Source organism: Ctenopharyngodon idella, chromosome 14 (assembly GCF_019924925.1).
Source record: "Ctenopharyngodon idella isolate HZGC_01 chromosome 14, HZGC01, whole genome shotgun sequence".
In the NCBI taxonomy this organism is placed as follows: Eukaryota; Metazoa; Chordata; class Actinopteri; order Cypriniformes; family Xenocyprididae; genus Ctenopharyngodon; species Ctenopharyngodon idella.
Genome location: NC_067233.1, coordinates 23,728,373 through 23,743,946, shown reverse-complemented (window position 1 = coordinate 23,743,946; position 15,574 = coordinate 23,728,373). Strand labels below are relative to the sequence as shown.

The 15,574-nt window shown below is 40.8% G+C and overlaps 1 protein-coding gene, 1 long non-coding RNA gene and 1 pseudogene across 41 annotated transcripts in view; 2 read left to right on the top strand and 1 right to left on the bottom strand.

Moving 5' to 3' along the window:
* Positions 1-14,455, bottom strand: part of LOC127525780 (uncharacterized) — a 38,080-nt gene extending 23,625 nt beyond the window's left edge. The window contains exons 1-2 of the long non-coding RNA XR_007933416.1: positions 14,358-14,455; positions 7,015-7,273 (exon numbers count right to left, since the gene is read on the bottom strand). This is a non-coding gene — a long non-coding RNA (uncharacterized LOC127525780). The remainder of the gene's footprint in view (positions 1-7,014; positions 7,274-14,357) is intronic.
* Positions 1-15,574, top strand: part of LOC127525756 (protocadherin gamma-A12-like) — a 169,497-nt gene that overhangs the window by 101,119 nt on the left and 52,804 nt on the right. For 2 of the 40 annotated variants that reach the window (XM_051918647.1, XM_051918646.1), the window contains exon 2: positions 13,263-14,452. The exons of 27 other annotated variants lie outside the window; for them this stretch is intronic. In XM_051918647.1, the coding sequence (XP_051774607.1) occupies positions 13,263-14,452 (1,190 nt within the window). 11 more of the 40 variants (XM_051918660.1, XM_051918658.1, XM_051918650.1 and 8 more) reach the window with 10 other exon arrangements.
* LOC127525777 (protocadherin gamma-A11-like) lies at positions 8,402-11,024 on the top strand (annotated as a pseudogene).

Below are 15,574 nucleotides of genomic sequence, written 5' to 3'. Positions count from 1 at the left end.
TAGCATTTATTGCAGTTGTGTAACTCAAATGTACTCTCTTGTTAGAGGTCTAGTGTTTTTTGACATGTTACGTTTATGAAGTTCAAGTTCATGACTGCTTATTTTTCAGCTTCCGAATGATGTCTTTTTTTCCCTTTGGCACGTTAAGTGGAAGTTGCTTTTTATTCTGTTTTTATTTATTTTCATTTATAGTCATGCAGTATATGGCACGCTGTCACTGAAATGTCAGTTAACAAATTTTAACATTATTAACCTGAAGCATTCAGAGTTCGTTATTTGCCATTTTACATTTTTTTCCTTGCATGAGTCCGTCCTTGGGTCCTTGAAAGGCGCTTAAATAAATATAACGTATTATTAGTATTAGTATTAGTATTAGTATTATTTTCACTTGTTTTTGTCAAGAAGTGAGAAACTCCATTCAGCATTTGCATTTGCTTCCCTGACCATGGTCCTGAAACACGGCGACGCGGTCATTTACCTCTTACATACTGCTACATCTCTTTACAGCACACAATCTTTTTGATATTTTCAACATCGCTTTGGTCTGTCCTCCTGTTCAGAAGTTGATCTGTACACTATTTCATTTCTGATTAGATTTTTCTTATGTGTATAATTGTATTTTAGGTATTTCTTCCTGTCTGGCTTGATCAGTGTTCATATACTGATATGGCCTCATCAAAACACGAAATGTATTTGTTTTTCTCCCGCTTCAATCTTTATTAACACAAACTCATACAATCTTTGTATTATAGATACTTACTGTTATGGAAATTGTTTTACTTTTATACTTAAGAACTTGGTTTAGAACTGATTTTCTCGAACATGTCTGACACTGACATAAAGGTTTGTGAATTTTACATTTTCTGTAGTTCATCAGACTGGACTCATAGTGCCGCTGTTGGTCAATATGTCAGTTTAGAGAGCAGATCTGCTGCAGTTCCACCCCCATCATCTCCATATTATTAGAGAGAGAGAAGCTGAGAGCGCAGTCTGAAGAGGAGAGAGAAGGAAAATCACGGAGAAACTGTATTTAATATCCTTCTCTTGGATTTATAAACTTTTCTTGTTCTTTTCACTTTGGATATACATGATTTCTTCCAGTTTTCTGGACTGATTTCTTTGCTTTCATCCTTATTCTTCATCCCGTGGTCTTCTGCAAAATGTCGGACAGAACAATGGCGCGGCAAGTACTGCTGTTTATTTGGTTTCTCTCTCTCAGTTCAGCTCTCGGGCAGGTCAGTTATTCCATTCCTGAAGAAATGTCAAAAGGCTCTTTAGTCGGGAACATAGCGCAGGATTTGGGTTTAGATTTAAAGAGGCTGAAATCGGGTAAAGCGCGTATTTATACAGGAGACAGCGCTGAATACATCGAGCTGAATAAAGAAAGAGGAGTCCTCCTTATCAAAGAGAGAATAGACCGAGAGGCGCTGTGCGGACAGACAACGCCTTGCGCGCTACATTTACAGATTATTCTTGAAAACCCAATAGAGTTTTACTCCGTTACAGTTGAAGTTACAGATATAAATGACCATTCACCCTCTTTTGAAAGGGATGAAATTAGATTCAGAATCAGCGAGTCAGCTGTAACGGGGGCAGTATTTGTTTTAGAGAGAGCAATGGATTTAGATGTCGGAATAAACGGCCTGCAGACATATTCATTAAAGCCCACTGATAATTTTTCATTGAAATTACAAAGTCAAGCAGACGGTAGTAAGCTTGTAGAAATGGTTCTGCAGAAACCCCTCGATCGTGAAAAGCAGGAACATTTGTCTCTGGTTCTGACAGCGATAGATGGAGGTGATCCACAATTGTCTGGTACTGCGCAGATACATGTTACTGTTTTAGATGCCAACGACAACGCGCCCGTTTTTACGCATAAAATATATAAGGCGAGTATTAAAGAGAATGCCCTCAAAGGCACAGTTGTAACGACAGTAAGTGCCTCTGACGTGGATGAGGGCTCAAACGGCAAAATTAAGTTTTCAATAGCAAATACTCTCGACGAGGTTTCGAAATTGTTTGAAATTAACGAAACAAACGGTGTGATGAGAGTAACAGGGAATATAGATTATGAAAAAGCTCGGCATTATCAAATTCATGTACAGGCGAGCGATGACGGGGGTCTGACCGATTCTTGTAAAATCGATGTCGATGTTATTGATATAAATGACAATAAACCGCTCATCAATATCATGTCTAAATTAACCACCTTATCAGAAAACTCTAATCCTGAAACTGTTGTAACTGTGATAAACGTGCAAGACCCAGATGCGGGAGAAAACGGTAAAATTTATTGTTCAATTAATGAGAATATTCCTTTTACCTTGACGACGACAAATAATAATTTCTTCAGTTTAGTCACAGATGGTGATTTAGACCGAGAGCGAGAGTCTGAGTATAACATCAGTGTGACGTGCTCTGATGAGGGCGTGCCCTCTCTCTCCAGCAGCGTCACTCTCTCCTTACAGATATCAGATGTGAATGATAACGCGCCCGTCTTTGAGAAGAGCTCATATGAGGCCTCTGTTCAAGAAAACAACACACCGGGTCTTTCCATATTCACAGTCAGAGCCAGAGACGCAGATTTTAACCAGAACGCCCGCGTGTCTTACATTCTGGAGGACTCGTCGGTTAACGGAGTGCCCGTCTCCTCGTTAGTGTCCGTTAGTGCTGATAGTGGAGTCATACATGCAGTGCGATCTTTCGATTACGAGCAGATCAAAGATTTCCAGTTCCGCGTAAAAGCGCAGGACGGAGGCTCTCCTCCTCTCAGCAGCAACGTGAGCGTGAAAATAATCATTCAGGATCAGAATGACAACGCGCCTCAGGTTCTGTATCCGGTCCAGTCAGCCGCTTCTGTGGTGGCTGAAATAATGCCTCGTTCGGCAGATGTGGGTTATCTGGTGACTAAAGTGGTGGCTGTTGATGTGGACTCTGGTCAGAATGCCTGGCTCTCATATAAACTGCACAAAGCCACAGACAGGGCGCTGTTTGAAGTGGGCTTACAGAATGGAGAAATAAGAACTGTACGCCAAGTCACAGATAAAGATGCTGTCAAACAAAGACTCACTGTTGTAGTGGAGGACAACGGGCAGCCCTCTCGATCAGCTACAGTCAATGTTAACGTGGCGGTGGCGGACAGCTTCCCTGAAGTGCTCTCGGAGTTCACTGACTTTACGCACGACAAGGAATACAACGATAACCTGACTTTCTATCTGGTCTTGGCCTTGGCTGTGGTTTCATTTCTCTTTATCGTGTCTATCATTGCCATACTGTCAGTCAAATGCTACAGATGGAGACGCGAGCGCATGTTTTACAAATCTGGAGCGAATCTTCCAGTTATTCCGTATTATCCGCCTCTTTACGCAGACGTAGGCGGCACAGGAACTTTACAGCACGTGTACAATTATGAGGTTTGCAGAACCACTGACTCCAGAAAGAGTGATCTGAAATACGTCAGACCTTGCAGTGAGAGCATCATTAGTCTGGACACCAGTGGAACACACACACTCACGCATGCGCAGAGGGAGAGACTGAACTTTGATGATTGTGATGATCAGGTGAGAAATTGTGTATAACTAATTTATGTGATATTTTAAAACGTTTATAGTGATTGAACAACTTTGAACAACTGTTGACACGGTCGCTGACTGGTTTTCTGAAATGAAATGTCTCTGCAATTTTAAGAAATGTTTAAATAATTTTAGCAAGAAATGACACGAATCATCTGCTGTTTTGTTTTCATCCGTTTATTATAGTCTGGTCAACTTTTTAGTTTAGTATTTAATGCAGTTATGTAACTCAGATGTACTCTCTTGTTAGAGGTCTAGTGTTTTTTGACATGCTGCGTTTATGTAGTTAATTTTTCCTGCATAGACATGAAAGAAAGAAAATGACTGCTTATTTTTCAGCTTCCGAGTGATATGCCCCCCCCCCCCCCCCCCCCCCCCCCCCCTTTTGGCACGTTAAGTGGAAGTTGCTTTTTATTCTGTTTTTATTAGTTTTCTTTTATAGTCATGCAGTATATGGCACGCTGTCACTGAAATGTCAGTTAACAAATTTTAACATTATTAACCTGTAGCATTCAGAGTTCGTTATTTGCCATTTTACATTTTTTTCCTTGCATGAGTCCGTCCTTGGGAGCCGCTTAAATACATATAACGTATTATTATTAGTAGTATTAGTATTATAATATTTACACTTGTTTTTGTCAAGAAGTGAGAAACTCCATTCAGCGTTTGCATTTGCTTCCCTGACCATGGTCCTGAAACACGGCGAAGCGGTCATTTACCTCTTACACACTGCTGAATCTCTTTACAGCACACAATCTTTTTGATATTGTCAACATCTTTTTGGTCTGTCCTCCTGTTCAGAAGTTGAACTGTACACTATTTCATTTGTGATTAGATATTTCTTATGTGTATAATTGTATTTTAGGTATTTCTTCCTGTCTGGCTTGATCAGTGTTCACATACTGATGTGGCCTCATCAAAACACGAAATGTAAATTTGTTTTTCTCCCCCTTCAATCTTTATTAACACAAATTCATATAATCTTTGTATTATAGATACTTACTGTTATGGAAATTGTTTTACTTTTATACTTAACAACTTGGTTTAAAACTGATTTTCTCGAACATGTCTGACACTGACATAAAGGTTTGTTAATTTTACATTTTCTGTAGTTCATCAGACTGGACTCATAGTGCCGCTGTTGGTCAATATGTCAGTTTAGAGAGCAGATCTGCTGCAGTTCCACCCCCATCATCTACATATTATTAGAGAGAGAGAGAAGCTGAGAGCGCAGTCTGAAGAGGAGAGAGAAGGAAAATCACGGAGAAACTGTATTTAATATCCTTCTCTTGGATTTATATACATTTCTTGTTCTTTTCACTTTGGATATACATGATTTCTTCCAATTTTCTGGACTGATTTCTTTGCTTTCATCCTTAATCTTCATCCCGTGGTATTCTGCAAAATGTCGGACAGAACAATGGCGCGGCAAGTACTGCTGTTTATTTGGTTTCTCTCTCTCAGTTCAGCTCTCGGGCAGGTCAGTTACTCCATTCCTGAAGAAATGGCGAAAGGCTCTTTAGTCGGGAACATAGCGCAGGATTTGGGTTTAGATTTAAAGAGACTTAAATCGGGTAAAGCGCGTATTTATACAGGAGACAGCGCTGAATACATCGAGCTGAATAAAGAAAGAGGAGGCCTCCTTATCAAAGAGAGAATAGACCGAGAGGCGCTGTGCGGACAGACAACGCCTTGCGCGCTGCATTTACAGATAATTCTTGAAAATCCCTTGGAATTTTATTCGATCACAGTAGAGATTACAGATATCAACGATAATGCTCCAGTCTTTAAAAACAGCGAAATGAAGTTTGACATAAATGAAATGGCAAAAACAGGGGTTCGGTTTGTCTTAGAGAGAGCGAATGATCTAGATGTTGGCCTTAATAATCTTCAAGATTACACTCTTAGTACAAACGATTTTTTTACTTTAAAACTGCACAATCAACCTGATGGTGAAAAAGCTGTCGAAATGACATTACAGAAGCCACTGGATAGAGAGAAGCAAGATCATATCACACTTTTACTGACAGCAAAAGATGGGGGAGATCCACCTTTGACAGGAACAATGCAAATACAAATTACAGTTTTGGACGCCAACGATAATGAACCCGTTTGCAGTCAGGCAGCATATAGAGCGAGTATAGCCGAGAATGCGCCAACGGGCACTGTTTTAACCACAGTCAGTGCTTCTGATGCAGATCTGGGGTCTAATGGCATGGTTACATTTTCCATTTCTTCTGGTGGTGCATATGATTTATTTAAGGTAGATGAAACCACGGGAGTCGTGATATTAGTTGGTAAAGTGGATTATGAAAAAAACAAAGTTTATCGAATTGATGTCCAAGCAAAAGACCAAGGTGGACATTCGGATTCCTGTAAAGTAATTATCGACGTCATTGACGTTAATGATAACACACCTGCAATAAACATAATGTCGAGAACAAATAGTGTATTGGAAGATTCTAAACATGGAACAGTTGTTGCAATACTAACCGTCCAAGACCTTGATACCGGCGACAACGGAAAGATCGCGTGCACAATAGATAAAGACATTCCTTTTATGCTAAAATCAACAGGGAATAATTTCTTCAGTTTAGTCACAGACAGTGATTTAGATCGAGAGCGAGAGTCTGAGTATAACATCAGTGTGACGTGCTCTGATGAGGGCGTGCCCTCTCTCTCCAGCAGCGTCACTCTCTCCTTACAGATATCAGATGTGAATGATAACGCGCCCGTCTTTGAGAAGAGCTCATATGAGGCCTCTGTTCAAGAAAACAACACACCGGGTCTTTCCATATTCACAGTCAGAGCCAGAGACGCAGATTTTAACCAGAACGCCCGCGTGTCTTACATTCTGGAGGACTCGTCGGTTAACGGAGTGCCCGTCTCCTCGTTAGTGTCCGTTAGTGCTGATAGTGGAGTCATACATGCAGTGCGATCTTTCGATTACGAGCAGATCAAAGATTTCCAGTTCCGCGTAAAAGCGCAGGACGGAGGCTCTCCTCCTCTCAGCAGCAACGTGAGCGTGAAAATAATCATTCAGGACCAGAATGACAACGCGCCTCAGGTTCTGTATCCGGTCCAGTCAGCCGCTTCTGTGGTGGCTGAAATAGTGCCTCGTTCGGCAGATGTGGGTTATCTGGTGACTAAAGTGGTGGCTGTTGATGTGGACTCTGGTCAGAATGCCTGGCTCTCATATAAACTGCACAAAGCCACAGACAGGGCGCTGTTTGAAGTGGGCTTACAGAATGGAGAAATAAGAACTGTACGCCAAGTCACAGATAAAGATGCTGTCAAACAAAGACTCACTGTTGTAGTGGAGGACAACGGGCAGCCCTCTCGATCAGCTACAGTCAATGTTAACGTGGCGGTGGCGGACAGCTTCCCTGAAGTGCTCTCGGAGTTCACTGACTTTACGCACGACAAGGAATACAACGACAACCTGACTTTCTATCTGGTCTTGGCCTTGGCTGTGGTTTCATTTCTCTTTATCGTGTCTATCATTGCCATACTGTCAGTCAAATGCTACAGATGGAGACGCGAGCGCATGTTTTACAAATCTGGAGCGAATCTTCCGGTTATTCCGTATTATCCGCCTCTTTACGCAGACGTAGGCGGCACAGGAACTTTACAGCACGTGTACAATTATGAGGTTTGCAGAACCACTGACTCCAGAAAGAGTGATCTGAAATACGTCAGACCTTGCAGTGAGAGCATCATTAGTCTGGAAACCAGCGGAACACACACACTCACGCATGCGCAGAGGGAGAGGCTGAATAATGATTTTTTTGATCAGGTGAGAATTGTGTTTATAACTAATTTATGTGCTGTTTTAAAACGTTTCTCATTATTAAACATTTTTACTTGAACTGTTTACACGGTCGCTGACTGGTTTTCTGAAATGAAGTGTCTCTGCGATTTTAAGAAATGTTTAAATAATGATAGTAGAATATGGCACAAAACATCTGCTGTTTTATTTTCATCCATTTATTATAGTCTGGTCAGCTTTTTTGTTGTACTTATGTAGTTCATCTTTCCTGTACAGCCCTGGAAGAAAATGATTTTCTGTCTTATATATGGTAGCGCTCATATTTTAAGTGGAACTTGCTTTATATTCTGGTTTTATTCGTTTAATTTTACATTTTATTTTCTGTTGAAGTCCTACAGTATGGCACGCTGCTACTGAAATGTCAGTTAACAATTGTTAACATTATTAACGTGGTATTCACAGTTCGTTATTTGCCATTTAATTTTTTTCCTTGCTTTTTTTCACTTGTTTTTGTCAAGAAGTAAGTTTTGTCTTCAGCGTTTGCATTTGCCTCCCTGACCATGGTCCTGAAACGCGGCGACGCGGTCATTTACTTCATATATTCTGCTGCATCTCTTTACAGCAGACTGTCTTTTTGAGATTTTCAACATCTTATTGGTCTGCCATCCTATTGACAAGTTAAACTATATACCATTTCATTACTGATTAGATATTTCGTATGTGTATAATTGTATTTAAGGCATTTCTCCCTGTCTGTATGATCAGTGTTCAGACATACAGATATAGCCTGATCAAAACTTTGAGCAAACACGAAATTAATTTGTTTATTTTTTTCCCCTTTAATATTTATTTACACAAATGTAATATTTGTATTTCATAGACATTTATTGCTATGGATTTTTTTTTTAAATATATATATACTTTGGAACTTCGTTTAGAAAACTGCTTTTCTCAGATATGTCTGACACTGAGATAATGGTTTATTAATTTTATATTTTCTGTAGTTCATCAGACTGGACTCATAGTGCCGCTGTTGGTCAATATGTCAGTTTAGAGAGCAGATCTGCTGCAGTTCCACCCCCATCATCTACATATTATTAGAGAGAGAGAAGCTGAGAGCGCAGTCTGAAGAGGAGAGAGAAGGAAAATCACGGAGAAACTGTATTTAATATCCTTCTCTTGGATTTATATACTTTTCTTGTTCTTTTCACTTTGGATATACATGATTTCCTCCAGTTTTCTGGACTGATTTCTTTGCTTTCATCCTTAATCTTCATCCCGTGGTCTTCTGCAAAATGTCGGACAGAACAATGGCGCGGCAAGTACTGCTGTTTATTTGGTTTCTCTCTCTCAGTTCAGCTCTCGGGCAGGTCAGTTACTCCATTCCTGAAGAAATGGCGAAAGGCTCTTTAGTCGGGAACATAGCGCAGGATTTGGGTTTAGATTTAAAGAGACTGAAATCGGGTAAAGCGCGTATTTATACAGCAGACAGCGCTGAATACATCGAGCTGAATAAAGAAAGAGGAGTCCTCCTTATCAAAGAGAGAATAGACCGAGAGGCGCTGTGCGGACAGACAACGCCTTGCGCGCTACATTTTCAGATCATTCTTGAAAACCCAATGGAATTTTACAGTGTTAATGTTGAGGTGGTTGATATAAATGACAATGCACCATTTTTTGAAAAAGCTGAGATGAATTTCAGAATTAGTGAAACTGCGTCCATTGGCGCAAAATTCACGATAGAGCCTGCTAGGGATTTTGATGTTGGAATTAATGGTCTTCAGATCTACTCGTTGAAGCCAACAGATAATTTTGCACTGAAATTCAAGATTCAGCCAGGAGGAGACCATCATATCGAAATGACTTTACAAAAGCCTCTAGATCGCGAAAAGCAGGAACATATGTCTTTAACGTTAACAGCCATTGACGGGGGAGATCCACAAATGTCTGGTAATATACAAATAAATATTATTGTTTTAGATGCAAACGACAACGCTCCTGTTTTCACACAATCAGTTTATAAAACCACTGTAACTGAAAATTCACCAAAGGGAACGATTGTAGCGACAGTTAGTGCGTCCGATCTAGATCAAGGAATAAACAGTGAAATAACCTATACATTAACAAACACTAATGATGTCCGTAGTAAATTTGAAATAAATGAGACTGATGGTAAAGTAAGATTGATAGGTCTAGTTGATTATGAAACAGCTCGGCGCTATGAGATACGCGTTCAAGCGAGTGATCACGGTGGTCTGACTGACTCATGTAAAATCGTAGTTGATGTAGTTGATATCAATGATAATATGCCAGTTATTAGTATAATGTCCAAATCAAACGTGATTGCTGAAAATTCCGCATCTGAGACCGTGGTTACAATGATAAATGTTCAGGATCTTGATTCGGGAGAAAATGGGAAAGTTCAGTGTTCTACTAGTGAAAACATTCCATTTTCTCTGAAATCTGCCAATACTAATTTCTTCAGTTTAGTCACAGATGGTGATTTAGATCGAGAGCGAGAGTCTGAGTATAACATCAGTGTGACGTGCTCTGATGAGGGCGTGCCCTCTCTCTCCAGCAGCGTCACTCTCTCCTTACAGATATCAGATGTGAATGATAACGCGCCCGTCTTTGAGAAGAGCTCATATGAGGCCTCTGTTCAAGAAAACAACACACCGGGTCTTTCCATATTCACAGTCAGAGCCAGAGACGCAGATTTTAACCAGAACGCCCGCGTGTCTTACATTCTGGAGGACTCGTCGGTTAACGGAGTGCCAGTCTCCTCGTTGGTGTCCGTTAGTGCTGATAGTGGAGTCATACATGCAGTGCGATCTTTCGATTACGAGCAGATCAAAGATTTCCAGTTCCGCGTAAAAGCGCAGGACGGAGGCTCTCCTCCTCTCAGCAGCAACGTGAGCGTGAAAATAATCATTCAGGATCAGAATGACAACGCGCCTCAGGTTCTGTATCCGGTCCAGTCAGCCGCTTCTGTGGTGGCTGAAATAGTGCCTCGTTCGGCAGATGTGGGTTATCTGGTGACTAAAGTGGTGGCTGTTGATGTGGACTCTGGTCAGAATGCCTGGCTCTCATATAAACTGCACAAAGCCACAGACAGGGCGCTGTTTGAAGTGGGCTTACAGAATGGAGAAATAAGAACTGTACGCCAAGTCACAGATAAAGATGCTGTCAAACAAAGACTCACTGTTGTAGTGGAGGACAACGGGCAGCCCTCTCGATCAGCTACAGTCAATGTTAACGTGGCGGTGGCGGACAGCTTCCCTGAAGTGCTCTCGGAGTTCACCGACTTTACGCACGACAAGGAATACAACGACAACCTGACTTTCTATCTGGTCTTGGCCTTGGCTGTGGTTTCATTTCTCTTTATCGTGTCTATCATTGCCATACTGTCAGTCAAATGCTACAGATGGAGACGTGAGCGCATGTTTTACAAATCTGGAGCGAATCTTCCAGTTATTCCGTATTATCCGCCTCTTTACGCAGACGTAGGCGGCACAGGAACTTTACAGCACGTGTACAATTATGAGGTTTGCAGAACCACTGACTCCAGAAAGAGTGATCTGAAATACGTCAGACCTTGCAGTGAGAGCATCATTAGTCTGGACACCAGCGGAACACACACACTCACGCATGCGCAGAGAGATAGGAACTTTGATGATTGTGATGATCAGGTGAGAATTATTTTTATAACTAATTGATGCAATATTTTAAAATGTTATTCTTATCTTATAATATATTTTGGTCAACTTTTGTAGTTTTATATTTTCTGTACATTGCTCAAATCATTCTTCTGTATTGTTAGAGGCCTTTTGTAATTCAACATGAACTCATTTCATCACTTTTTGTACAGACAAGAAAAAATTGACGGATTTATTTATTTATTTATCTATCTATTTTCTTTTTTATTTATTGACAAAAATATATAGCACACTGCCTGCCACTGCTTTTGCTTGCACGAAAACAGCAAGACTTTAGTTTGTCTTTGTCATGAAGTGGAAAAACTCTAGTCAGTTTCCCTGACCATGGTCCTGAAATGCAGTGAGGCGCGATCACCTCATGTATTCTGGTTACAGAAGACCGTCTTTTTGAGATTTTCATCTGATTATCGGTCTGTTCTTCTTTTTAAAGTTAAACTACACTATTTCAGTCGTATCTAGATATGTGTTATGGGTATAGATGTGTTTTAGATATTTATCCCTGCGTCTCTGATCAAAATATTGAAACGTATCAATTCTTAATCGCTCAGTGTTTTCTTAATTATTTACACAAACTTATGATCATTTTATTTTACAGATATTTTTTATTTTTATGGACATTTGTCGGTTTTATACTTCAAAACTTTTAGTACATTTCTTTCTCAGACGTGTCTGACATTAAGGATAAAGGTTTGTTAATTTTATATTTTCTGTAGTTCATCAGACTGGACTCATAGTGCCGCTGTTGGTCAATATGTCAGTTTAGAGAGCAGATCTGCTGCAGTTCCACCCCCATCATCTATATATTATTAGAGAGAGAGAAGCTGAGAGCGCAGTCTGAAGAGGAGAGAGAAGGAAAATCACGGAGAAACTGCATTTAATATCATTCACTTGGATTTATATACATTTCTTGTTCTTTTCACTTTGGATATACATGGTTTATTCCAGTTTTCTGGACTGATTTCTTTGCTTTCATCTTTAATCTTCATCCCGTGGTCTTCTGCAAAATGTCGGACAGAACAATGGCGCGGCAAGTACTGCTGTTTATTTGGTTTCTCTCTCTCAGTTCAGCTCTCGGGCAGGTCAGTTACTCCATTCCTGAAGAAATGGCGAAAGGCTCTTTAGTCGGGAACATAGCGCAGGATTTGGGTTTAGATTTAAAGAGGCTGAAATCGGGTAAAGCGCGTATTTATACAGGAGACAGCGCTGAATACATCGAGCTGAATAAAGAAAGAGGAGTCCTCCTTATCAAAGAGAGAATAGACCGAGAGGCGCTGTGCGGACAGACAACGCCTTGCGCGCTGCATTTTCAGATCATTCTTGAAAATCCAATGCAACTATACAGAGTAACAATTGAGATACAAGACATTAATGATAACGCCCCTGTTTTTAGCCTTAATGAGATGAAATTTGAAATAAGCGAAATGGCTCTGGCTGGAGCCAAATTTGATTTGGAGACTGCAGTTGACACCGATGTGGGCGTGAATGGTCTTCAAAGATACACACTGAAACCAAGTGACAATTTTATTTTGAAAACTCAAAGTTTACCTGATGGTATTAAAACGGTCGAAATGGTATTACAGAAGCCACTAGATCGTGAAACTCAAGACCGCATTTCATTATTGTTAACAGCAGTCGATGGCGGCGAGGTCCAAATGTCAGGTACAATGCAAATACACATCACAGTTTTAGATGCGAATGATAATGCTCCTGTTTGCACTCAGTCAGTATACAAAGCCAGTATAGCCGAGAATTCCGCAAAGGGCACCGTGTTGACCACAGTCAGCGCGTCCGACGCAGACCAGGGCTCTAATGGCGTCGTCACATATTCTTTATCCTCAGCTGCGTCCGCAAATCTATTTGACATTGGCCAGTATGACGGCGTTCTCAGGTTAATTGGTAATGTTGACTACGAAAAAAACAAACACTATCAGATAGCGATTCAAGCCAGTGATCAAGGAGGACATACTGATTCTTGTAAAGTAATTATTGACGTCACTGATATGAACGACAACAAGCCAGTTATCAGTATAATGTCCAAATCAAATGACATTTCTGAAAATGCTCCTCCAGGGACAGTTCTAGCGATGATGAACATTCAAGACGCTGATACAAATGAAAATGGTATCGTAAAATGTGAATTAAATGAAAACATTCCTTTTATCATCCATTCTTCATCAGATGGTTTTTACAGCCTCGTTACCGAAGGCGATTTAGATCGAGAGCGAGAGTCTGAGTATAACATCAGTGTGACGTGCTCTGATGAGGGCGTGCCCTCTCTCTCCAGCAGCGTCACTCTCTCCTTACAGATATCAGATGTGAATGATAACGCGCCCGTCTTTGAGAAGAGCTCATATGAGGCCTCTGTTCAAGAAAACAACACACCGGGTCTTTCCATATTCACAGTCAGAGCCAGAGACGCAGATTTTAACCAGAACGCCCGTGTGTCTTACATTCTAGAGGACTCGTCGGTTAACGGAGTGCCCGTCTCCTCGTTAGTGTCCGTTAGTGCTGATAGTGGAGTCATACATGCAGTGCGATCTTTTGATTACGAGCAGATAAAAGATTTCCAGTTCCGCGTAAAAGCGCAGGACGGAGGCTCTCCTCCTCTCAGCAGCAACGTGAGCGTGAAAATAATCATTCAGGACCAGAATGACAACGCGCCTCAGGTTCTGTATCCGGTCCAGTCAGCCGCTTCTGTGGTGGCTGAAATAGTGCCTCGTTCGGCAGATGTGGGTTATCTGGTGACTAAAGTGGTGGCTGTTGATGTGGACTCTGGTCAGAATGCCTGGCTCTCATATAAACTGCACAAAGCCACAGACAGGGCGCTGTTTGAAGTGGGCTTACAGAATGGAGAAATAAGAACTGTACGCCAAGTCACAGATAAAGATGCTGTCAAACAAAGACTCACTGTTGTAGTGGAGGACAACGGGCAGCCCTCTCGATCAGCTACAGTCAATGTTAACGTGGCGGTGGCGGACAGCTTCCCTGAAGTGCTCTCGGAGTTCACTGACTTTACGCACGACAAGGAATACAACGACAACCTGACTTTCTATCTGGTCTTGGCCTTGGCTGTGGTTTCATTTCTCTTTATCGTGTCTATCATTGCCATACTGTCAGTCAAATGCTACAGATGGAGACGCGAGCGCATGTTTTATAAATCTGGAGCGAATCTTCCAGTTATTCCGTATTATCCGCCTCTTTACGCAGACGTAGGCGGCACAGGAACTTTACAGCACGTATACAATTATGAGGTTTGCAGAACCACTGACTCCAGAAAGAGTGATCTGAAATACGTCAGACCTTGCAGTGAGAGCATCATTAGTCTGGACACCAGTGGAACACACACACTCACGCATGCGCAGAGGGAGATACTAAACATTGAGGATTCTGACAAGGTGAGATATACGTTTTATGCATAGAGGTTGTTACATTTTTCTCTATTTCTTTCTCTCTTTTTTTTTTTTTTTTTTTTTTTGTAATGTCGTCTTTTCGTTTAGGAAATCAGAGAAATTGCACTGGAGACTTTTCTTAATACCCATATTTAAAATGAATACCCATGTTTATGAAGACATTAACTTTTTATATGTTTTTATTATTATTATTATTATTATTATTATTATTATTATCATTATTTAATTCAACATCTTCCAGCAAGCAGTGGATGAGCTATCAGCGTTCTGAATGAATATGCCACTTTAGTTTCGCTATCCACGGTGCTGAATCGATATCTTTTGACTACATTCAAGCTCTTGTCTGCAGAGACATATCAAAGACTATTTATAAATGATATGTTGGCGTCTAGTAATGTGTAATTTGTACTGTATTGTTGAATTTGTTTGTGTGTGTGTGTGTGTGTGCGTGCGTGCGTGCGTGCGTGCGTGCGTGCGTGCGTGTGTGTGTGTGTGTGTGTGTGTGTGTGTGTGTGTGTGTGTTGTACCCTTTTGATTAAATACAAGGCTATTTAATCACATTCTCAAACAAATACTTTGGGATTGCTGAACAGATTTCGTTACCATGTAATATTTTGGCTATTTTAGATTATTTTCTCTATTTTACACAAATAGAAATTCGGGTTTTAATTTTGTGTTTTTATTTCTATTTCTCGCTGCATATATCCTTTGAGTGTATGCATTTTTTAAATAATTTAGATGTATTTTGCAGTTACTCAGAATGGTCTCAGAGTGCCGCTGTTTGTCAGAGGGATACGTCTGAGAGCGCGTAATTCCAGCAATACCGCCCTCTCTAAATGCACGTATTAAGAAGAAAGAGACTGAGGCGAATGCATAACGCACACGGGCATAACACAGAGGACACCGTCGCGGCTCTGAAAATTCAGCTTTGGATTTATGTTTAGACGTTGTCTCAGAAATCCCCCACTAGTATTGGACTTATTCTGTTTTGGACCTGAACACTTTGAGACTCTGATTTGGATACACCGTGACTTCGTTTTATTTGGTCTTGAGCAATATGTCGGACAGAACAATGGCGCGGCAAGTACTGCTGTTTATTTGGTTTCT